The sequence below is a fragment of the Topomyia yanbarensis genome, chromosome 3 (genome assembly GCF_030247195.1).
Source record: "Topomyia yanbarensis strain Yona2022 chromosome 3, ASM3024719v1, whole genome shotgun sequence".
Classification (NCBI taxonomy): Eukaryota; Metazoa; Arthropoda; class Insecta; order Diptera; family Culicidae; genus Topomyia; species Topomyia yanbarensis.
In genome coordinates, this window is record NC_080672.1 from 205,810,920 (window position 1) to 205,837,458 (window position 26,539).

A 26,539-nucleotide genomic window follows, 5' to 3' on the forward strand; every position below is an offset into this window, starting at 1 on the left:
GATTGATTTGATTGATTTGATTGATTTGATTGATTTGATTGATTTGATTGATTTGATTGATTTGATTGATTTGATTGATTTGATTGATTTGATTGATTTGATTGATTTGATTGATTTGATTGATTTGATTGATTTGATTGATTTGATTGATTTGATTGATTTGATTGATTTGATTGATTTGATTGATTTGATTGATTTGATTGATTTGATTGATTTGATTGATTTGATTGATTTGATTGATTTGATTGATTTGATTGATTTGATTGATTTGATTGATTTGATTGATTTGATTGATTTGATTGATTTGATTGATTTGATTGATTTGATTGATTTGATTGATTTGATTGATTTGATTGATTTGATTGATTTGATTGATTTGATTGATTTGATTGATTTGATTGATTTGATTGATTTGATTGATTTGATTGATTTGATTGATTTGATTGATTTGATTGATTTGATTGATTTGATTGATTTGATTGATTTGATTGATTTGATTGATTTGATTGATTTGATTGATTTGATTGATTTGATTGATTTGATTGATTTGATTGATTTGATTGATTTGATTGATTTGATTGATTTGATTGATTTGATTGATTTGATTGATTTGATTGATTTGATTGATTTGATTGATTTGATTGATTTGATTGATTTGATTGATTTGATTGATTTGATTGATTTGATTGATTTGATTGATTTGATTGATTTGATTGATTTGATTGATTTGATTGATTTGATTGATTTGATTGATTTGATTGATTTGATTGATTTGATTGATTTGATTGATTTGATTGATTTGATTGATTTGATTGATTTGATTGATTTGATTGATTTGATTGATTTGATTGATTTGATTGATTTGATTGATTTGATTGATTTGATTGATTTGATTGATTTGATTGATTTGATTGATTTGATTGATTTGATTGATTTGATTGATTTGATTGATTTGATTGATTTGATTGATTTGATTGATTTGATTGATTTGATTGATTTGATTGATTTGATTGATTTGATTGATTTGATTGATTTGATTGATTTGATTGATTTGATTGATTTGATTGATTTGATTGATTTGATTGATTTGATTGATTTGATTGATTTGATTGATTTGATTGATTTGATTGATTTGATTGATTTGATTGATTTGATTGATTTGATTGATTTGATTGATTTGATTGATTTGATTGATTTGATTGATTTGATTGATTTGATTGATTTGATTGATTTGATTGATTTGATTGATTTGATTGATTTGATTGATTTGATTGATTTGATTGATTTGATTGATTTGATTGATTTGATTGCTTTGATTGCTTTGATTGATTGTTTTCAATTTGATTGATTTCATAGCTTTCATTGTTTTCATTGATTGTATTGATTGCATTAATTTCAATGATTTGATTGATCGCATTGATTGCATTGATCGCATTGATTTCATTGATTGTATTGGTTTCATTGTTTTTATTGATTTCTTTGAAGTCATTAATTTCAATTTTAACATTGTTACATTAGCATCAACGACTTTCCCGAATCAAACATATCTACATTTATCGGTTTCATACGATTTTTCGCCAAGAAAGGTAGCCATTTTGAATTTCGTGTCCGTTTCTTGGTTTTTAATATGGTAAAGAACATCAATTGTGAAACGTTAACAATCGCCCAGAACCTAACATTTCGATATTGCCCCATCGACTCTCAACAACTAACCTTATTCAATTCAGTTGTTCAGTTGTTTATTCGGCAGCACTGCACATGAATTTACTGCCTCTTCTTTCAACCGAAGCACCGCGTACAGAAAAAAAACCAGGTTCGGTTTTCTAAAGCCGAACCGATACCGCTGTTTAGAATACATTAACACCAGTTGAAAATCGTGCACACATGTAAACGGTGCTGAGTGACTCGGTTTGATTTTCAAAACCGACACTCGGTCGAGGTTGTCATTTCGTTTACCGTGTGAACGAAATCAAAACCGCACACGATGTGGATCGCTCGTTTACACGTGTTGAGACTTTGAGCACCATACCAGTGACTGTACGTACCGGTTGGTTTTCTTACCCACCTCTGACATATTACAGTGTAACTACAACTGATACTGAGTGGTACTGAAAACCCCAAATTACATTTTTCATGATCAATGTGACTAAAAACATATTTATTTGCGAAAAATACGACTTGTAATTTCAAGAATGTTCGTGTCTCAAATGCAGTCCAGGGATACTTTCAATGGCCACTGGCTTTTCGATAAATTTAAATACTTATTCTGGTAGTTTGAATCATTCCTTTGTCATGTTATTGTCTTGTATAGGACTCATAAACTCATATCTCCAGAACGAGAATTCCCAACGAAACAATTCGCAAGTGATAAGGATGGGTGGAAAGAGATTGCATTGTAACCGACTGAATGCACGGCTTCTGTGCCATCAACAATAATATAATTGCCAACATAACCTAGACACTTGACACTTTTTTCTATATACCTCAATGCAAATGAGTACTATTTATAGGTGGCCTTATCTCAGTTTACTATTTCCAATTACACGTTAAAATACTGGATCTGAAAATTCTATTCTATACAAAAATCATTTTTCAGATATCTGTGACCAAAAAGACATTTTTTTAATCTCAAGGCGAATTTCTGGATTCTAGATTTCCTGATTACTAATTAAAGCCCATCAATATAGTAAAAACACCAGATAATCTAAAAAGGCCCTAAAGAAAAGAATAACTTTTTTTCCTTTTTTATTAACGGCTTATGGTGAGTCAATCTTTTTTCTTTTTTATATTGTAAAGACATATACACTGCTGGTCAATAAAATAGGTGTGAGATAAAAATACATAAAATTTTGAGCTTTCTCTAAAAATATTTCTATATTCAAATATTTTATAGTTAGGCACAGTCGTAAATATGAAAAAGAACACTTGTATTTGTAAATTAAATGTTATGCTTTATCGTAACTCTTTCTTCTCTATGAAATCCAAAAAAGTACCTGGTCAATGAAATAGGTGTATTGTAATCCATTGCATTAAAATTTTTCAAATCCAATGATTTTAAGACTTCAACATTTTTAGCAACTAGTAACCTGTGTAAGCTCCCTTATTCAACCAAATTTTATCCATTTGTCTTGACATTGAGTCATTCAAACGCTGATAAGTTTCCGTTGGTATAGGGTAGCATTCCTTTTAAGCTGCTTCCCACAAACGATCCTTATTTGTGAAATTTCGATCGAATAACTTCTTTTTAAGTACATTCCGTAAATTTTCTACGGGATTGATGACAGGAGATTGGCATGGTCCGAAATTATAGTCACTTTTCTATCCCGAAATCATTCCTTTACATACTTCGATGTGTGTTTTTGGTCAATATCTTGCAGAAACTGTCATGTAAAGGCACGTTATCTTTGGCATAGGACTGCATGACATCCTTTAGGATGTCCATCCTTTAGCCTTGCATTCGAATCTTGCCATTATAGTGGCTTTGCGAAGAATAGGACCTGCGCAATTCCACGAGAAGCAAGCTCCAAACCTCATTGTTCTCGCCTCCGTGCTTTACCATATTTTGCGTGTGTCGCAGATCAAACTTTTTGCACTTTGGACGTTTAACGTTTCGTTGTGCATCGGAGGAAAACAGGTTTACCTTTGATTCGTCCCTCCGAAGGATATGTCGCCATTTTTTGATTCCTTTTGAACCAGGCCTATTAACGCTGTTGAAAAGCAAATTGCATTTTTCTTCAAAGGCTTTGGCTTCGAAATAGTGGAACCTTCTTAGCAATTCTTTCTGGAAGATTGGAATTTTACGGCCTACAGCGAACTGTTCTCGGACCTGCCACTTTTCCAATTTGCGCTGAATTGGTTTTGGATGACGCGAATGGATCAGATTTCGCTAAAATTGCAATACGATGGTCAGCTGCTGTAGATGTTTTCTTGGGTTTTTTGCGTGTTTCCTTTTTTCAAAGGTTTTAAAGCATTTGTAACGAAGTTTTCGGAACGCCGCAGTGTATTCGCGATTTATTTATACGTCTTATCTTCTTGAACAAAATTTCTTAGCACTGTACTTCGTTCCACTTGAGTACAGTGAGATGCTCGACCCATTCTATAACAAATCTTTGACTTATTCAGCATTTGAATACATTTATTAACACGCAGAATTCAAACTTCACCAAATAAAACGTATAATGGAATCATGTAAAATAATAACACGTTAATATATTTCACACACCTATTATATTGACCACACGAAAAAGCCTGCGGTAGTCTTGTTTTGCATCTTGACAAAGATTGCAAATATAATCTGCGCCAACAACCCACTAGTAACTTGACAGATCCCAAGGCTTCTGTGTGCGGTAGGTGTGATTGAGACTGCTGCACCTTGGTATGCGTAATTGAGAGAAAAACAAAATAATCTATCACACACCTATTTTATTGGCCAGCAGTGTAATTAGCAAGGGACTGGGAGGTGAAGTATTTTTCAAATATTAAGAGCCATAGTACTCAAGGAAGAGCAAAAATTTAAAGTAAGAAAGTTTAGAAAAGCGTGGAGTAGGGTCAACGAACACGCTTAAAGTTTCCCAGCTACTTAACTCTTTGTCTTCTGCAACGCAGGAGTCAGGCTCTTTTGGCTTTAAATGTGAATCACCTGAGTCTACGGCATGTCCTGACAAGCGTAAAGTCAATAAAGTGCTGTCGGAACCGACTTCATCTTCCAATCCCTTGCTATTATATGTCGTTACAATATAAAAAAAGAAAAGGATAATGAAAACGTGCTCTTTGCAATGGGATTTTCACAAACACTTCAGAAAACAATGGATATGGAATTCGTTTTATTAATTTACTTCATTTAACTATTTTTTAAAATTTTATACTATATGCTCATTTTTTCCAGTTCATTCATTTCATGGATTATGTTAGTTTTGTTTTTTTATTCATTTAAAATATTTGACTTATTTTAAATATATAATCATTTAATTTTAATGATTTTTGTCATTTAACATTCTTTGGATTCATTTTGTTTATTTGACCACACTTTATCTATTGTATTCATTTCATTCTTTCGATAAGTTTATTATCTCATGCATCTTATTCGTATCATTCATTAATTTATTTATAGCATAAATTAGACACTATTCAATTTATTCTTTTAATTCTATTACTTTTTAATATCGCAGATTTTTTTCAATTCCATCATTTTATTGTTTAAATGCAAACAAAATAAAAAAACTATCGGTGAGATGAGACATTTCATAAACATATCACTGTTGTATTATTCATTAGTTTGCCGAACACACGCAAAGCACAGTTTCGAGTTTTGCGCGAATAACACTTTGAATAAACTAAATAAATTAAGGAAAAATAATAAAACAAATAAAAATTTAAAATAATTTTGAAGAAAAAACAAAAAAAAGGTATTCATAATATGGATAGAATGATTAATATAAATCAAATTAATAAAATAAATCTTATTAGCCTAAATGAAAATTAGACAATATTAAAAAAAGTTATGAAATTAATAGAGTAAATTAATTTGTTTCAAGCTAACAAACTGTCAGACACAACGTTGCCATTATTATTTTTGTTTTTCAATATGTTGTTTATTTTCTGAGATATGGATGATTTTGTCAAAACACAAAGGGTTTAAAGCAAATAATTTTCGAACAAATCAATGCAGCAGTATTATGTGCACATAATTAAAAAGCCTTTCGACCAAGCTATAGATTGTCAAAATCCGTTCACGAACGACGGAGATATTAAACATTTTGTAGTTTTATTACTCGCTTAGCAATTTCCACCAACTAAAAATGAGATCGTTACTTACAGAGCATTGCTTTACGGATATTTTAAGGGCCAAAACTAAACCGATTTTGAATATCGGGATATGAAAACACATCGGCGTGATTCAAGGAATTCGATTCCGAAAAGTATTTAAAATTGGATCATATGGTTGTTTGAAGCCAAAATGTTGAAAAGGGACATCCCAAAAGAATTTTTTTAAACTTTTCGTACCTTTACAGAATTTTAAATGAAACATATGCTCAAATGAATCGTTTGAAAACTGTTTTGGGTTGATATTATTGAAAATGCAGATTCATTGTATTGGAATGCACCTTAATGAAAAATAACGGATCAAATTCCAAAAATATCCACAAATTAGATCCGGAAAAATGGCGCCCAAAGACCTCTAAAATATAGAACTATACTTGCATCCCAGTAAAAGGATGGGTTTAACCTTCCGGCTAGTGCACTGAGTGCACGCTGCTCTGAAAATCTAGCGAAATCGTCTTAGAGCAGCTGCGGGTTCAGTGAGCCATTTGCGCGACTTCCGGAGGGTTAACTTATAACGATGGTTGCAATTGCCCAAATTTGCCTTGTGCTGAGAACGCTTCAATTGAAGCTTCAATTCCAGAATTAGTAAAGGCATTGGACAATTCAATAGACGTTTCGTTTGAGTGCTCCGCATTCTACACGTAAATAAGCGAGAATTACAATCACAGTTTATGCATTGGACAGATAGTTGATCTCACTGTATTTGTGTCATACATATTACAGTGTAACTACAACTGATACTGAGTGGTACTGAAAACCCCAAATTACATTTTTCATGATCAATGTGACTAAAAACATATTTATTTGCGAAAAATACGACTTGTAATTTCAAGAATGTTCGTGTCTCAAATGCAGTCCAGGGACACTTTCAATGGCCACTGGCTTTTCGATAAATTTAAATACTTATTCTGGTAGTTTGAATCATTCCTTTGTCATGTTATTGTCTTGTATAGGACTCATAAACTCATATCTCCAGAACGAGAATTCCCAACGAAACAATTCGCAAGTGATAAGGATGGGTGGAAAGAGATTGCATTGTAACCGACTGAATGCACGGCTTCTGTGCCATCAACAATAATATAATTGCCTACATAACCTAGACACTTGACACTTTTTTCTATATACCTCAATGCAAATGAGTACTATTTATAGGTGGCCTTATCTCAGTTTACTATTTCCAATTACACGTTAAAATACTGGATCTGAAAATTCTATTCTATACAAAAATCATTTTTCAGATATCTGTGACCAAAAAGACATTTTTTTTAATCTCAAGGCGAATTTCTGGATTCTAGATTTCCTGATTACTACTTAAAGCCCATCAATATAGTAGAAACACCAGATAATCTAAAAACGCCCTAAAGAAAAGAATAACTTTTTTTCCTTTTTTATTAACGACTTATGGGGAGTCAATCTTTTTCCTTTTTTATATTGTAAAGACATACAATTAGCAAGGGACTGGGAGGTGAAGTGTTTTTCAAATATTAAGAGCCATAGTACTCAAGGAAGAGCAAAAATTTGAAGTAAGAAAGTTTAGAAAAGCGTGGAGTAGGGTCAACGAACACGCTTAAAGTTTCCCAGCTACTTAACTCTTTGTCTTCTGCAACGCAGGAGTCAGGCTCTTTTGGCATTAAATGCGAATCACCTGAGTCTACGGCATGTCCTGACAAGCGTAAAGTCAATAAAGTGCTGTCGGAACCGACTTCACCTTCCAATCCCTTGCTATTATATGTCGTTACAATATAAAAAAAAGAAAAGGATAATGAAAACGTGCTCTTTGCAATGGGATTTTCACAAACACTTCAGAAAACAATGGATATGGAATTCGTGAAATTCGTTTTGTTAATTTACTTCATTTAACTATTTTTTTAAATTTTATACTATATGCTCATTTTTTCCAGTTCATTCATTTCATGGATTATGTTAGTTTTGTTTTTTTTATTCATTTAAAATATTTGACTTATTTTAAATATATAATCATTTAATTTTAATGATTTTTGTCATTTAACATTATTTGGATTCATTTTGTTTATTTGACCTCACTTTATCTATTGTATTCATTTCATTCTTTCGATAAGTTTATTATCTCATGCATCTTATTCGTATCATTCATTAATTTATTTATAGCATAAATTAGACACTATTCAATTTATTCTTTTAATTCTATTACTTTTTAATATCGCAGATTTTTTTCAATTCCATCATTTTATTGTTTAAATGCAAACAAAATAAAAAAACTATCGGTGAGATGAGACATTTCATAAACATATCACTGTTGTATTATTCATTAGTTTGCCGAACACACGCAAATCACAGTTTCGAGTTTTGCGCGAATAACACTTTGAATAAACTAAATAAATTAAGGAAAAATAATAAAACAAATAAAAATTTAAAATAATTTTGAAGAAAAAACAAAAAAAAGGTATTCATAATATGGATAGAATGATTAATATAAATCAAATTAATAAAATAAATCTTATTAGCCCAAATGAAAATTAGACAATATTAAAAAAAGTTATGAAATTAATAGAGTAAATTAATTTGTTTCAAGCTAACAAACTGTCATCCAATAATAAAAAGAACTGACAAAACCGAATTAATAAAATGAAGAAACTGAATAAAATATATGAACTGGGACTGATCAATTTTTACATACCGATCCTTAATACACATCTCCGGCAAAGTTTTCAATAGTTCGATTGGACAGAAAAGATAGCCGAAAGCAATCTACATTGCTAAAATTTATCAGTTTTCAACAATATTTGAAAACAAAAAAGATATATCAAAATATAATTTTTTACCGATAGCTGAAAATGCCTCTGGCAGCACTGCTCCAGTTAATTCTAATCAGAACAATTGCAATAAATTCAGTGCGACGGATATTTCTTGTAACTATAAGCGCTCAAATAAACGGTGATAGTCACAATCATTAGTTTGTCTTTTTTGTGAGTAAATCTTCCCTAACCCCAGAGTTATAGCTGTTTGAAAAATTGGTTGTTCTTAAAAATGATCATCAAGTAATCACCTAGTAATAAGAAAATGGATTTTTAACTTAATATGTACATATTATACTCGTAGCATCACCGAGAGCAACTGTATTTTTGAATAACAACATTCTAGTGAAAATTTATCTTCATTTGCAAGATTTATATTATACTAATTATGGCGCAAAAATTACCAGCTGCATTATGTATTATAATGATGTGAGAAATCAGAATTTCGCCCTATCCTTCCGGCACTCGCGCTAGTGCACTGAATGTACACTGCTCTACACTTCAATGCAAATGAATACTATTTACAGGTGGCCTTATCTCAGTTTACTATTTCTTATTACGCGTTTAAATAGGTTCAGTAAAATTCTATTATGTAAAAAAATCATTTTTCGGATAACTGTGACCAAAAAGACACCATTTAATTCCAAGACAAATTCTTGATTTCTAGATTTCCTGATGACTAATTAAGGCCCACAAATAAAGTAGAAAACCAGAAAATCATAAAAAAGCCGTCCAGAAAAAAAGAACGAAAACGTGCACTTTGCTATGGGATTTTCACAAACATTTCTGAATATTCTGAAACAATGGTTTAATATTCTGAATATTCTGAAACATTGGTTTTGGAATTCGTTAAATTCGTTTTTTTATTTATTTCATATAACTAACATTTTTAAATTTTATTCTATATACTCATTTTTTCCAGATCATTCATTTCATGGATTATATTCGATTTGTCTATTTTTTCATTTAAATATTTGACTTATTTTGAATATACGATCATTTCATTTTAATGGTTTTTGCCTTTCTCAATAGAAAGGTATTGCAATTGCTCTGAAAACCGACTTTTTAACGGAGGCCCGGAGGGCCGAGTGACATATACCATTCGATTCAGTTCGTCGAGTTCAGCAAATGTATGTATGTGTATGTATGTGTGTATGTATGTATTTTTTTACAATGGAGAAGACCTTTACGTCTTAGCCCAGTACACGTGCTATTGGTAGGGTCCAATCTACCACACGGGGTGCACTGGGGGCGTGTCGGGCTCGAATGGTGACGCTGCCATTAATACCGACTAAACTCCATTGGGTTCCGCCATCATTCCTCCCAGGAACTACCTCTCGGTATTACTTCTGGGGGGATGGCTGTACTAAATGTACTCATTCACTCTCACGCGTTCATGCGTCCTGTATGAGGCTTACTTGGGTGCTCTCTCAATCGCACTTTGATTCACTCTCAAACACTCCCACATGAGGCTGACTTTTGTGCTCACCTTTTTCGTTCCTAGCGAGGCTGACTTGTGTGCTCACCTTACTCATTCCTTGCTAGGCTTACTTTTGTGCTCGCCCCACCCATACCATGTGAGGCTGACTTGGGTGCTCACCCTATCACCTGATTCACTCTCGATCGTGCAGCTCTATTTTACCTCTGTCACTTCCCCTGGCATCCCATGTGGGACATTTTTCTTAGGCCCCACTTCTGACATACCATGCGAGGCTGACTTGTGTGCTCACCTTTTTCATTCCTTGCTAGGCTGACTTTTGTGCTAGCCTCTACCATACCATGTGAGGCTGACTTTTGTCCCTTAACATGCCGTGTGAGACTGACTTGGATGCTCACCCTTTCACTCCTCTGCCACGCCATGAGGCATCGATAGCTAAGTCCCAACATACTATGCTACGACCCTCCCGTCTTGGCATGAGGCAGTCCACTTATACGCCTATACACTCACTCTTCTGTCTTGCTTCGGGGTGACTGGGTTTACCCCTTACGCGGTTGCCATTCGCTGCGCCAAACATGCCTCGGCATGAACAGACCATTCACTCCTTTTTTGCGCTTGGCCTTTTTCGCTCCAGCTAACCAATCACTAGTTAGCCGTGCCCGTCGTCTGTTGCTCGGTTCGCCAGATTACCTGTAGCCTACTGGCAATCTGGATGGTAGCAGCCGAGACTGCGTTCCACTTCTCGACCGATTGACACATCCACTGAATAAGGGGATCAGGGGTTGTGTCCCAGCCACAGACGTCAAGCATTGCTCTTCTTTCGACGTCGAACCGATGACATACGAACAGTATGTGCTCGGCAGTTTCGTCTACACCTGGGCAGTCCGGGCAGGCTGGGACCTCCGCGTGCCCGAACCTGTGGAAGCACTGTCGGAAACGGCCATGGCCTGACAGGAATTGTGTCAGGTGGAAGTGAACTTCCCCATGGGGTCTGCCCACCCAGCTCGATATGCTAGGTATCAGCCGGTGGGTCCACCTACCTTTCGAGGAGTTGTCCCACTGACGCTGCCATCTGGCGACCGAGGTCACTCTGGTGCGCTCGCGGGCTCCCCTATTTCCACGTAGCTCGAAGCACTCCTCATCTTCCCGAATGACCAGCCCGACTGGCATCATGCTCGCTATCACGCAGGATGCATCGTATGATACCGTGCGGTAGGCAGATATCACTCTGAGGCACATCACGCGGTGTGCAGTTTCTGTAGGTAACTGGTTACCCTCAGTGCTCTTGACCATGACGGGCCGCCGTACCTGAGGATAGATACGGCAACGCCTGCCAGTAACCTACGTCTACTGGCGCACACCTTTGAGCTGTTGGACGCCATTCTCGATAGAGCCGCAACAGCAGTCGACGCTCTCTTGCATGTATAGTCGACATGGCTGCCGAAGGTCAGCTTGTCGTCTATAATGACTCCCTGAGACTTCAGACTTCGCTGTGAAGTGATCGCGACTTCTCCCACATGGATAACTGCATGTTGTGCCGACTTACGGTTGTTGACGATAACTACCTCCGTCTTATGATGAGCGAGCTCCAGGCCTCTCGCGCTCATCCATTCCTCCACCGTGCTAATCGCGTGTTCTGCGGTTAGTTCTACCTCAGGAATTGACTCCCCGTAGACCTCCAAGGTTACGTCGTCGGCAAAGCCGACGATCTTGACCCCAGGAGGGAACTTTAGTCTCAGAACCCCGTCATACATGAGGTGCCATAGCACCGGGCCTAGGATCGAGCCCTGCGGGACTCCGGCGGTAATCGGAACCCTTTTCTGACCGGCATCGGTCTCGTGTAGCAGTACGCGGTTTTGGAAGTAACTTTCCAGGATCCGGTAGAAACCCACCGGTAGGCTAAGCCGGTGTAACGAGAGCGCGATGGCATCCCAGCTTGCGCTGGTGAATGCGTTCTTCACGTCGAGTGTCACTAACGCACAGTATCGAATACCTCGCCTTTTTCGTTGGATCGCTATCTCGGCAGTATTTATCACTGAGTTGAGAGCGTCCACTGTGGACCACCCTTCCGAAAGCCAAACTGGTTGCTTGACAGACCGTCCGTACCTTCCGCGTACGGGGTTAGCCTGTTGAGGATGATCCTCTCAAGCAGTTTGCCAGTCGTGTCGATCAGACAGATTGGTCTGTACGCCGATGGGACGCCTGGTGGCTTCCCGGGCTTCGGCAACAGCACCAATTTCTGCCTTTTCCATCTATCGGGGAAACGGCACTCGTCAAGGCATCTCTGCATAGCTAGCCTGAACATGTTCGGGTTCGCTATGATCGCTGCCTTGAGAGCATTGTTTGGAACTCCATCCGGCCCTGGAGCTTTGTTCATTGCTAGGGATTTAGCCACTGCGAGTAGTTCTTCATTCGTCACTGGAGCCACCATTTCGGCCGTGCCCGCACTGTCTCGTAGTGCAGGTGGCCAGGGGCTTGTGGCTCGAGACGGGAAGAGTACTTCGATAGTCGTTGCCAACCGGTCCGGAGAACGTTCTGGGGGTGAGGAACCCCCTTTGGTTTTGACTATCACAATCCTGTAGGCGTCACCCCATGGATTCGCGTTGGCACTCTCACACAGGTTATCGAAACACGCTCTCTTGCTGCTTTTAATGGCCTTGTTAAGGGCCAATTTCGCAGCTCGAAACACTTCACGGCGGTTCTCTCTTGCATCCTCGGTGCGAGCTCTTTGCATCCTACGTCTAGCTCTGAGGCAGGCTGACCGTAGAGCTGCAATCTCGGCACTCCACCAGTATACCGGGCATCTACTGTTTCTTGGCAGTGTTTTTCTCGGCATAGTGACGTCGCACGCGCGTGATAGAACAGCTACCAGCGCATCCCCGCTTAGACTGTCGGTGTTGGCCTCCAGTCCCAGGGCCGCGGTGAAAGCTTTCGCTGTCGAAGTGATTGGACTTCCACCCGCGTACTTGACAGGGATCTCCCGCCCTCGGATGCTGCACATCATAGTTGATCCTAAAGCGGATTGCTAAATGATCGCTATGGGTGTAGCCTTCGTCTACCCTCCATTCCATGCCTGGAGCCAGACTCGGGCTGGCAAATGTTACGTCAATTCACGCCTCCACTCCGTTTCTACGGAATGTATTAGCGGAGCCATTATTAGCTAGCACAGTATCGAGTTTCGCAAGCGCCTCCATTAGCGCTTGACCCCTGCTATTTGTACAGCGGCTGCCCCACTCCACTGCCCAAGCGTTAAAGTCTCCCGCTATGACTACCGGTTTCCGGCCCACTAGGTCGGACGAGAGCCTGTCGATCATCTGGTTGAACTGTTCTATTGGCCACCTTGGTGGGGCGTAGCAGCTGCAATAGAACACACCATTGATCTTGGCAATCGCCATACCCTCGGCGGAGGAGTGTATTACCTCTTGAACCGGGAACCGTCCCGTTGTACAGATTGCCACCATTCCAGACCCGTCCGACACCCGATTGCCGTTGCCGGCAGGGATGCGGTACGGGTCTGATAAGAGGGCGACATCTGTCCTCGACTCCGAAACCGACAGCCACAGCAGCTGTTGGGCTGCTGCACAATGGTTAAGATTTAGCTGTGTGGCGTTCACGGCTTCTTCTTATTTGCCTCACCGAAGGGACACGAAGGTCCGCCCTTAGCATGTTTATGGGCTTGCTTCTTAGCGGTGCAGATAAGGCACTTGTACGCCTTAGTGAAACCCCGCTCCTTATGCCCCTCCTCGCCGCAGCGACGACATAGTTTGCTCTTGTCTATGTTCTTACACTCGTAGGCTTTGTGGCCGGACTCAAGGCATCGATAGCACCTATCCACTGAAGGCGGCTGGGGTATGCTAATAGGGCATACCGACCAGCCGATCTTCAGCTTCCCTTTCTCGGTTACCTTTTTGGCGGATGCCTTCAGTAGCCTGAGGTAGGCTACTTGGGTGCCAGAGGGTCCATCTCTAAATCGCACATAGGCCCGCTCGATTGTGACGTCGCACATTGGCGGGTCTTCAGACAAAAGTCGGACAAAACCTCAAATGTTTCCTAATTTGGCTGAAAATCACAATTCAAGCTAATTTTGAGGTGCTGAGCTCATTTTTGATGTCAAAAGTCGTAACATATTAAATGCGTTTTCTTCCATACAGTGTCATTGAACCTTTCTTATAACTATGATCCCGTTTTCATGATAGATATTCCGTTACTGTTCACCAATGTTAGCAATATCATAAAAAATGAAGAACACTACTTTAAATCCATTGTATAACGTGTTGGTTTACTGTAGATTGTCTAACTATTTTACACAAAACACCATGCGCCTCCATATCAGCAACAAAGCTTTAAAATCTCCTTAAACCATTTTGCGCACCTACGCGCAGAACGAGACCATGATATTCGAAAAGTAGAGGTTATTTCCCATAGAATTTATACTATGTGACCGTTCCGAAATGATTCCGAAATTTGTACACAACACTTTAGTGTAAAAAGTATTTTTGATCTAACCACCTCAAACATATTTAAACTAAAAAGTCATAGTTCCAAGCAAATTTTCCAAATGTATTTTATTCACTAACCAAGTTCTTTCGTTTCTCTACACAATGAAACTAGTTGTGCCAAAATCGAACCAAAATCAAAACAGCTACATGCATTTGAAGTGAACAGAGCAATAATGGTTTCGGAAATGAAAATCATTAAAAAGTCCGAACTTCGCTACGTTTAAACTCATGTTAAACTCATGTGTTCTTATCCAATGTTCATAAAATTTGGAATATACATCATTCAATACATGAGAAGTTTAGGAAAAATATAAAATATCAATAATTCAAAAATAAATTTTTGAGGTTTTGGCCAGCCTCCAGCCACTGTGCGTCGCATTGTTTCTTAACGGCTGCGATGACATCTTCTGCGGTCGTGAACTCGTCCAGATGCTTGCACTGGAGAGTCGTTTCCGCCCCTAGCGACCTGACTTGGGCGCCTTCACCAAGGACCTCTTGGGCCAAGGCCTTGTATACCGGACTAGATTGTGCGCCTCGCTTCAGCACCAGAAGCATTTCTCCCGTGTTGGTGCGTCTCACGCTACGCACATCTTGCCCAAGGGCCGAAAGGCTTTCGGCCAACCTCATCGACTCTAGGACATCGGCGTATTTGTCCTTGTCGGTTTTTAACCACAAGGCCTCGCCTCTGTCCTTGGCCTTCTTCGCGGGCCGCGGTACCTCCGGTGTCGGTGCCGGCTTCTTCTTGGTGACCAGCGTCCAGGGGTTTACGCCCCCTGCCCCGGTCGGGCCGGGTTGCTGGTATTAACGCTCTGCTCAGCGAGGTCACTCTCGCCCTCGCTTACCTCAGCCAGACGGCGTTTGGCCTTAACGGTTGCACGCCGTGTGGTGTCGGTTTTTGCACTCTCTCCTGGCGACTTCCTAGGGCGCTTCGCGTTTGACGCCGTCTTACGATTGCCCTTGCCCTTGCCTTTTCCCTTCGAGGGGAACTCGGCCGCCGATTCGAGCGACGTGGCTGCTCCATAGAAGGTGAAGGCCACTGTCTGAGTGTCTGTATCGACCTTCTCTCTTCCCTCCCTCTTGGAGGCCACTGTCTGGGTTTCTCTGTCGGACTTCTCTCGACATTCCACACTCTTGGCATAAGCCTGCTGTTTCTGTCTTGCGACACGAACAGTTCTCCGGAGCTCCAGGAGACTCTGTTTTAACTCCTTGCTTATGTTTTGCTTTGCGCTAGTGAACCCGATTATTGAATCGAGCTGTTCCACCACTTTGCGCATCGCGGATAATGTCTCGTCCAGTGCGTTGGTAGGGCTATTTCCTACCACTACTGGGGGGTCACTGGTGCTATCAAATGCAGCACTCGTCGCTCCACTACTCTCCCCACGGGGGGGAGACCTCGCCAAACCACCTCTAGCGAAGGGGTTTGGCACCTCCGTTTGTTTACTATAGTTTTTGTTTTTGTTCTCCATATCAGATCCCACGAGTAGCGCGAGAATAAATGTCCGCCACGCCAGAGCTCTGCATTAGCGTGGTAAGGGACGCTTACTGTGGGGGTTGCCTAGGTACCCCACAGGCTCCGTTAACGATCGAGCATCTTTTTCACCCCCTCGATCACTCATCCCTCGGCACGGGTCGCTTCACGCCTTGGAATTGGGGTTATGACCTATCTTGCTTTACGTGGTGACCTCGGCCCAGATCATCACAACCATCCTCCTTTACCAGGGCTTGGGACCTGTAGCTCTGGTTCTCAATAGTTCCATGTACGTATATTATTACAGACATGCCAATATTGAGATCCGTCATTCGCTAGCGGAGTTAACATCGGTTTCTCGGAGGTGGCTAAACCGATTCGACTAAACTTGGCCTCAAATGAAAGCTATTGCGTCCCCGTAAATGGCTATTTAATTTCATCCCGATCCGACTTCCGGTTCCGGAGTTACAGGTTGTGGCGTGCAATCACATAGCAAATTGTGATTCAAACCGATACTCCAATGAAAGCAAAAAAGGTAAAAATTTGGCTAAAATGTCGCTCAAACAACTTAGACGGTACATTGACCACCATAGACGGTTCCGGAAGTGCCCGGGAAAAGCGGCCTTTCAAGGTTTACGAACTCACATCAGTTTCCCGGAAATGGTTGGGCCGATTTTCACAAACTTAGTCCCAAACGATAGCTTTAACATCCCCATAGATGTCTATAAAATTCGTGCGGATCGCTTATATGGGTCCGGAAATATAAACTAAATCGTCCGGTCACATATGAAATTCCCATATAAGCCGGAACTCAATTTTTTTTTTCAAAGGGGAGACCCCATGAAATTTCAGTGATCGAAGTCGTATTTTTGATGCCAAACATCTTTAAAATGCATGAAACGTCGAGATTTTATGTTATCTCGAAAAATTTTGTTGATAGAAATCGACTTTGTGGGACTTTGCCGATTTCGCACCTTTTTGCCTTTCTCAATAGAAAGGTATTGCAATTGCTCTGAAGACCGACTTTTTAACGGAGGCCCGAAGGGCCGAGTGACATATACCATTCGATTCAGTTCGTCGAGTTCGGCAAATGTCTGTGTGTGTATGTATGTGTGTATGTATGTATGTGTGTGTATGTGCGTATGTATGTGTATGTGACCAAAAATGTCACTCATTTTTCTCAGAGATGGCTGAGCCGATTTTGACAAACTTAGTCTCAAATGAAAGGTGCAACGTTCCCATAGGCTGCTATTGAATTTCTAATGGATCCGACTTCCGGTTCCGGAATTACAGGGTGATGAGTACGAACACGCAGAAAATGTCGATTTTAATAAATTCTGCAATGAATGTATAAAGGTGAAAATTTTTCCAAAATATGACCACAACTGTTTCGATTTGTAGTATTAGGTCACTAACATCCATTCAAAGTCTATTTGGCCACATTGGCCACCATCATCGGTTCCGGAAGCCCCGGCGGAAGTTTCTCGGAGATGGCTAAACCGATTCGACTAAACTTGGCCTCAAATGAAAGGTATTGCGTCCCCGTAAGTGGCTATTTAATTTCATCCCGATCCGACTTCCGGTTCCGGAGTTACAGGTTGTGGCGTTCGATCACATAGCAAATTGTGATTCAAACCGATACTCCGATGAAAGCAAAAAAGGTAAAAATTTCGCTAAAATGTCTTTCAAACAACTTAAATTTGCTGTTCTAGGTCACCGACGGCCAACCAATCTTTCGTTGACTACATTGACCACCATAGACGGTTCCGGAAGTGCCCGGGAAAAGCGGCCATCTTTCAAAATTTACGAACTCACATCAGTTTCCCGGAAATGGTTGGGCCGATTTTCACAAACTTAGTCCCAAATGATAGCTATAATATCCCCATAGATGTCTATAAAATTTCGTACGGATCGCTTATATGGGTCCGGAAATATAGACTAGATCGTCCGGTCACATATGAAATTCCCATATAAGTCGGAACTCGAATTTTTGTTTTCAAAGGGAGGACCCCATGAAATTTCAGGAAATCGAATTCGTATTTTTGATGCCAAACATCTTTAAAATGCATGAAACGTCGAGATTTTATGTTATCTCGAAATTTGGGACTTTGCCGATTTCGCACCTTTTTCAGTTCAATATTACCGTGGCTGTTTTTTCTTTTTCAAAATTTTGGAACTCGAATAATGATTTATTTTCCTGTATATAGTTGTCATGTGATGTATAATAATAAAATGTGATATATGCATGTAAAAGTTTTTAATGAATATAAACAAGGCACACATTCTCGTGATTCATGATTGAAAAAGGCACAATTGCACCGCTAGGTGGATTAAAATAGGTTTTTGCATTTAGCATTTTTTTGACTCATTTTGTTAATTTGACCTCATTTTATCTATTGTATTCATTTTATTCTTTGTATGCATTCCGATCAGTTTGTAATCTTATGCATCTTATTGGTATCAATTTGATTTATATTAATCATTCTATCCATTTTATGAAACTATTTTTTGCTTCATAATTTTGTTAAACTTTTGTTTTTATTTTATTTCTTCAATTTATTCAGTTTATTCGAAGTATGGTTTTTTGTTTTAGTGTTTCGGATTTTCCTCGTCAGTAACTAGCACCATCTGGGTGTCCAGTGAAACTATGTATCTGAACTAGTACCCAAATTAGCACTAGTTAGACACTAAATTCCAAAAAGTCACAGGTCTTGCGTGAACACTAAACCACTGTCTTATACCGAGTGATGTCTCGATAGTAAGCACAGAGGTTCTGTTTGCCGACGAGGAATATGAACCGAGATATGAACCGAAGCTCGTTTGGTATAATTACCAAACGCCTGGAATTATGCAAAATTCCCAAGTGGGAAACATTTTGGACAAGACCAAATTTTTTGTGCATGAGGGCACATACCTTACATAAAGTATGGTTTTTTTGTTTAAATGTTTCGGATTCTCCTCGTCAGTAACTAGCGCCATCTGGGTGTCCAGTTAGACTATGTCTCTGAACTAGTATCCAAATTAGCACTAGTTAGACACTAAATTCCAAAAAGTCACACGTCTTGCGTGAACACTAAACCACTGGCTTATACCGATTGATGTCTCGATAGTAAGCAGAGAGGTTCTGTTTTCCGACGAGGAATATGAACCGAAACTGTCTTTTGGTATAAGTACCAAACGCCTGGAATTATGCAAAATTCCCAAGTGGGAAACATTTTGGACAAGACCAAATTTTTTGTGCATGAGGGCACATACCTTACATAAAGTATGGTTTTTTTGTTTAAATGTTTCGGATTCTCCTCGTCAGTAACTAGCGCCATCTGGGTGTCCAGTTAGACTATGTCTCTGAACTAGTATCCAAATTAGCACTAGTTAGACACTAAATTCCAAAAAGTCACACGTCTTGCGTGAACACTAAACCACTGGCTTATACCGATTGATGTCTCGATAGTAAGCACAGAGGTTCTGTTTTCCGACGAGGAATACGAACCGAAACTGTCTTTTGGTATAAGTACCAAACGCCTGGAATTATGCAAAATTCCCAAGTGGGAAAAATTTTGGACAAGACCTGTGCTTACTATCGAGACATCACTCGGTATAAGACAGTGGTTTAGTGTTCACGCAAGACCTGTGACTTTTTGGAATTTAGTGTCTAACTAGTGTTAATTTGGGTACTAGTTCAGATATATAGTCTAACTGGACACCCAGATGGTGCTAGTTACTGACGGGGAGAATCCGAAACACTAAAACAAAAAACCATACTTTATGTAGGTATGTGCCCTCATGCACAAAAAATTGGTCCTGTCCAAAATTTTTCCCACTTGGGAATTTTGCATAATTCCAGGCGTTTGGTACTTATACCAAAAGACAGTTTCGGTTCATATTCCTCGTCGGCAAACAGAACCTCTGTGCTTACTATCGAGACATCACTCGGTATAAGACAGTGGTTTAGTGTTCACGCAAGACGTGTGGCTTTTTGGAATTTAGTGTCTAACTAGTGCTAATTTGTGTACTAGTTCAGATACATACTCTAACTGGACACCCAGATGGTGCTAGTTACTGACGAGGAGAATCCGAAACACTAAAACAAAAAACCATACTTTATGTAAGGTATGTGCCCTCATGCACAAATAAAATGGTCTTGTCCAAAATTTTTCCCACTTGGGAATTTTGCATAATTCCAGGCGTTTGGTACTTATACCAAAAGACAGTTTCGGTTCATATTCCTCGTCGGCAATCAGAACCTCTGTGCTTACTATCGAGACATCACTCGGTGTAAGCCAGTGGTTTAGTGTTCACGCAAGACGTGTGACTTTTTGGAATTTAGTGTCTAACTAGTGCTAATTTGGGTACTAGTTCAGATACATAGTCTAACTGGACACCCAGATGGTGCTAGTTACTGACGAGGAGAATCCGAAACACTAAAACAGCAAACCATACTTTATGTAAGGTATGTGCCCTCATGCACAAAAAAATTGGTCTTGTCCAAAATTTTTCCCACTTGGGAATTTTGCATTATTCGAAGTGTTGTTCGTGCAGAACTCGAAACTGTGCTAATCTCACATCTAGTTGCTTGCCAACTTTGCGCGTGTTCGGAAAACTAATGAATAATGCAACAGTGATATGTGTAAGAAATGTCTCATCTCACTGATAGATGGATTAAATCGGTTATTTGTAATATATTTTGCAGTGTTCTGGGGCGTGTTTTGCTTTTGTAAAGGTTTCTGTATTCCTTTTTCAGGTGTTGCTCGATTTCTCTGAGCCTTTCCATGCAAAAGAACTAAGATATCCAAAAATTAGGCCTCCTGGACCCTTTTCAACTGTTGTTAAATGGGGTAAGATCCCCTGGTTTGTTGATAAAATTAGGTTACCTGTTATTGTTGGCAGTAATTTTAGTGCCCATTTCATAACCTCGGTCCTCTACATTAATTGGTTTGTGCAGTGGAAAAAATTTGATCGCTTCCTTCTTTACATAAATTTCATTCATGATATTCCCTCTGGAAGCTACATGTAGTATTTTTTGTTCTTCCAACAGCTGTTTAGCGGAACCTCTGTATATAAATTTTGCCTTTTTGTTCTTAATACGACATTGCTCCAACTGAGCTAGTATTTCCTTTAAAAATTCGACAGATTTCATTCCTTCGTTTATATTTATATTATGAAAAGTCGTATCAGTTTTATAGTCGAAGATGATGCAACTTGATGTGCATTCCATCTTAAGTCAGTGAAGCTATCGATTGTCTAGCTTGAGTTCATTCTCACAATAGGAATCAGTTGGGTCCGTGATTTTTACTTTCACTTATCACACTTATCACAAGCGGGACGAGCTCTGCTAAAAATTTTTGAACTTCACTTTTTCACTTTGGTTCGAAAGTGTGGTCGCCATCTAATATTACTCTATTTAAGTGTTAAGTTGTGTTGAGTTGAGTAAACAACGCTCCCATATTCTTGTTGATTTTTAACGTGTTACGTGTTTAGTTTACGCTTGTTATTTGTGTTATGATCCCGTGAGCTGACGAAGGTCAATCGAAGATAGTATTATCCGTTAAGAAGCAATTTAATTTACCGTGAAAATCAATTTTATTGCTGCCCTATCAACCCGCTCATTTACGAGACAGCAGTAGCTTGTGGAGCGGCATTGTTCGTAGAATCGTGCAATCACAACAGTTCGGCTTTGTGTGGTGTGTGGTGTGATTGAATGAAAATGAATACGCTGCTGTGCCACTCGTGTGCAAATGATATTGTGGGAACGCACATCTCCTGTCGTGGATTTTGCAATGCTACTTTTCATCCCAAATGCAGCGGGATTGCCGAAAACTGCTTTGACGATGTTTTAAATAATAAGCAGATATTTTGGCTATGCAAATCCTGCACTAATCTGATGTCCGATAAGCGTCATCGACAAGCTGTAAGAGCTGCCTATGAGGTTGGACAGGAAGAGGTGTTAGGTGCACACAACTAAATTGTCGAACAACTTAAGGGTGAAATACTAACTGAGTTGAAGTTGGAGATTCGTTCGAATTTTACGGCCCTTATAAATTCTAATTCATTGACACCGAAGACTACTCAACGTCCATTTGCCGAAGCCAGTCGTAACAAAGCTCGCCGTCTTTTCCCGAATAAAGATGGGGCTAAATCTAATGTCTCATCTCTATTACGTGGTACTGGTATGCCTGTTTCACCATCTCTTGGCACGATAACAGTAGCTGATCGTACACCGAAGTTTTGGCTTTACCTTTCACGTATTGCACGCGATGTTTCTGTTGACCAAATTTCCATTTTGGCGAAACAGCGTCTTATCACCGATGACGTGGAAGTCGTTGAACTTGTTGCAAAGGATCGTGACGTAAGCACAATGAATTTCATCTCGTTTAAAGTTGGAATCAAACCTGAGCTCAAGGCGCGAGCCCTATCTGCTTCAACATGGCCCGAAGGAATTCTTTTCCGCGAATTCAAGAGCAATCGCACCGTATCAGCTGGAAATTTTTGGAAACCCCTCTATCCGCAGCCAGATCAGTCGCCAGTTCAGGCCGATACTCATCAGCCTGCTTCACCATCATCAGTTCAATCAGCTATGACGGAATAATTCAACCACCATCGGGACGCATGTCCGACAATTTGCCGTTGTTTGAACGAAGAATAATTTCGCCGCCATCGCCGAGACTGCACAAACAAATTCAAGTTGCGCTGCCATCACCGGGACGCCTGTTATACCGTACTACGGAAGCCCCCGAGCGCTCCGACGCAGTCGTGCTACCAGCCAGCGACCAGCTCAATCGTCCCGGCCCTGCGTTCGGAGGTCGTGAGGGGGTCTTCCGAACTCCCTTCCCAGGCGAGTATTTTGCTTTAAATGACGATCCGCTTCCTGTAAACCTTCTGGTTTCTAGCATGACATCGGGTACAACTCGTTCCGACGATTTGCTGTTGTTTGGACGAAGAATAATTTCGCCGCCATCGCCGAGACTACACAAACAAATTCAAGTTGCGCTGCCATCACCGGGACGCCTGTTATACCGTACTACGGAAGCCCCCGAGCGCTCCGACGCAGTCGTGCTACCAGCCAGCGACCAGTTCAGTCGTCCCGGCCCTGCGTTCGGAGGTCGTGAGGGGGTCTTCCGAACTCCCTTTCCAGGCGAGTATTTTGCTTTAAATGACGATCCGCTTCCTGAAAACCTTTTGGTTTCTAGCATGCCATCGGGTACAACTCGTTCCGACGATTTGCTGTTTGTTTGGCCGAAGAATAATTTCGCCGCCATCGCCGAGACTGCACAAAAAAATTCACGCTGCGCAGCCATCACCGGGACGCCTGTTATACCGTACTACGGAAGCCCCCGAGCGCTCCGACGCAGTCGTGCTACCAGCCAGCGACCAGCTCAGTCGTCCCGGCCCTGCGTTCGGAGGTCGTGAGGGGGTCTTCCGAACTCCCTTCCCAGGCGAGTATTTTGCTTTAAATGACGATCCGCTTCCTGAAAACCTTTTGGTTTCTAGCATGCCATCGGGTACATCACGCCCCTTCAGCATGTCGGCACGATTGCCACGTGGCACTGACGATTTACGGCTATACTACCAAAACGTCAGAGGGCTAAGGACGAAAATCGAGGACTTGTACTTGGCTGCTCTTGACGGCGACTACGATATTTATGTTCTGACGGAAACTTGGCTTGATGATCGTATTACATCGATGCAGCTCTTCGGGGATTCTTATGCGGTTTATCGTGCGGATCGAAGCGCACATAACAGTGTTCATGGTCGCGGCGGGGGAGTTTTGGTCGCTGTTTCTTTTGCACTAGCCTCCTGTGATTTTGGTGTAGATAGTTCATCAAGCATTGAAGTTGTTTGGACGAAGATTACTACGCAGACGAAAAGCTATTTTATTGGAGCTGTTTACATTCCTCCAGAAAAGCGACTTGACTGCACTATTACGCAGCTCCATCTCGACTCTATAGAACATGCTTCTTCTCAGGCAGATGCAAACGATGTGATAATAGTTCTTGGTGATTTCAACCAACCAGGACTGATGTGGGTTTCTTCTGGACGTGGATACGCTTACCCTAACCCGTTATCCTCGACAACAAATCCTGCCAGCCGCTTACTTCTGGACGGGATGGCTTTTCACGGACTAAATCAAGTAAGCACGATTTCCAACCATCAATCCCGTTTTCTTGACCTTGTGTTCGTCAATGAGAATGCTTTGCCTGAGTGTTCTGTGAGTGAAGCTTCCAGTGTTATCGTTCCTTTGGATAACTATCATCCCGCATTGGAAATATCCATTTCCATAATTAGTTCACCACAATATGAAGAAGCTTTAGCTGTGAATCGTCGTAATTTTCGCAAAACTGATTTAGCAGCACTTCGTCGCACCCTATCGCTGATTGACTGGAGTGTACTACTTGATCAAGTTGATGTAAATGCTGCAGTCGATCTCTATAACCGATTACTCATTGACTGTGTTGAAAAATCCGTGCCAGAATATCAACCTCCCAAGAAGCCTCCATGGTCTAACGCCATGCTTCGGAATCTGAAACGCACCCGCGCCAAAGCCCTACGTGCGTACACAAATCGTCGATGCCCTATTCTCAAGCGCTTTTTCGCACTCGCCAGTAATGAGTACCGCTGTTACAATAAATTGCTGTACAAAGGATATGTGAACCGCATCCAACAAAACTTACGACGAAATCCGAAGGGATTCTGGGCTTTTGTTAAAACGAAGAGAAAGGAAACGGGTCTTCCGTCTAGGATGGTCTACAATGGCGAAGTAGAGACTACAACGGCGGAAAAATGCTCCCTATTTGCCAGCTACTTTTCAAGTGTCTTCACGACTGATGTGCCATCTGCCGTCGAGCTCGAAAACGCGACCCGTGATGTTCCCATTGGGGCAGTGGATATGGATGTATTCACTATTTCAGTACAATCGGTTCTCTCTGCAATACGGAAAACAAAATCGTCTTATGCTCCAGGCTATGCCGTCTGCTGTTCTGAAAAAATGTTCCGATATCTTAGCGATCCCACTGACGCACCTTTTCAATATGTCGCTTCAGCAGCAAAAATTTCCCGATGATTGGAAGTTTTCAGTTATGTTTTCGGTTCACAAGAAAAATGACAAAAGCAACATCGTGAACTACCGGGGAATCACTTCGCTGAGAGTTGAGTCGAAAATATTCGAAGCGCTTATCAACGAGGTGCTGTTTTTTGCTAGTAAACATTACATAAGCCTTTGTCAGCACGGATTCTTCCCTGGTCGATCGGTTGAGACGAATTTAGTTAGCTTCACATCGTTTTGCATTGAAAACATATCCAGGAAACTCCAGGTGGACACGGTCTACACAGATCTTAAGGCCGCTTTCGACACAGTCAACCATGAGATACTGCTTGCAAAGCTTGATAAACTAGGATGTACCTCGAGTTTCTGCCACTGGCTTCGATCCTACCTTGTTCACCGCGAGTGTGTCGTGCAAATTGGCGACAACGTGTCTGAATCTTTTTGCAATAACTCCGGAGTACCCCAAGGTAGTACACTAGGTCCATTACTATTTTCATTGTTCGTGAATGATGCGGTCTTTGTTCTAATGCGTGGAGGGAAACTGGTTTTCGCCGTTGACTTGAAGATATTTCTTGTGATAAGGAATGAAGCCGATTGCCGTGAGTTACAGTGTCTCATTGATACATTTTACAATTTTTTTTTTTTTTTTTTTCATAAAACGTTTATTTGACACGGCATTTGCAAAAGCTTTTTTACGCCGAGGTTTTTTTTTACATAACATGTTACAAAGGTTCTTAAGACTATCACGTTATAAAAAAATCACTTTCTAATGCTAACACTGAGGATAATCATCATTTTGAATGTTTTTAATTATAATCTATTTTCTTGAATTTCATTGTAAACCTATTGATAGTTTTTCTGTAATCTTTGTTTTTTTTTCTTTATTTATATCGTTTTATCTAACTTAACTAACTGCGAAGAAATCTAAATTGTTTGTGGGTAGCAAGGGAAAAAACTAGAAACATTGTGGGGATAATTATATTTGAATATTTATTGATTTCAGGAAATGATAAATATGGCTCATGTATGTAAGATCTCGTAAAGCGAGGATATCACGAACAGGTACATAGGGTGGTTTTCTTCTGGCTCGTAAGGAGTCTATTAATTGGGATCTGGCTTCACGATATTCAATGCAAGACCAAACAACATGTTCAATGTCTTCGTAACCCTCTCCGCAAGCACATTGATTATCTTCTGCGATCCCAATACGGCGGAGATGCGCATTCAACGTATAATGGTTGGACATGAGTCTAGACATCACACGAATGAAGTTTCGACTTACATCCAACCCTTTGAACCATGCCTTCGTTGATACTTTAGGGATAATTGAGTGCAACCACCGTCCCAGATCTCCATTGTCCCATGATGTTTGCCAACTAGTAAGCGTCCTCTGACGAGAAGCGCTATAAAATTCATTGAAGGCAATAGGTCTTTCATAGATGTCACCGTCCAGCGCCCCTATTTTGGCTAAATTATCCGCTCTCTCATTACCCGGTA

At 40.3% G+C, this 26,539-nt stretch overlaps 1 protein-coding gene across 2 annotated transcripts in view; it reads left to right on the forward strand.

The window, feature by feature from the left end:
* LOC131689268 (voltage-gated potassium channel subunit beta-2) overlaps positions 1-26,539 on the forward strand; it is a 1,724,569-nt gene that overhangs the window by 147,567 nt on the left and 1,550,463 nt on the right. The window contains exons 2-3 of one of the 2 annotated variants that reach the window (XM_058974235.1): positions 20,744-23,439; positions 23,491-25,666. In XM_058974235.1, the coding sequence (XP_058830218.1) occupies positions 23,153-23,439; positions 23,491-25,060 (1,857 nt within the window). In that variant the 5' untranslated portion in view covers positions 20,744-23,152 and the 3' untranslated portion in view covers positions 25,061-25,666. Of the gene's footprint in view, positions 1-20,743 lie in introns of those variants that run through there. The other variant, XM_058974234.1, reaches the window with a different exon arrangement.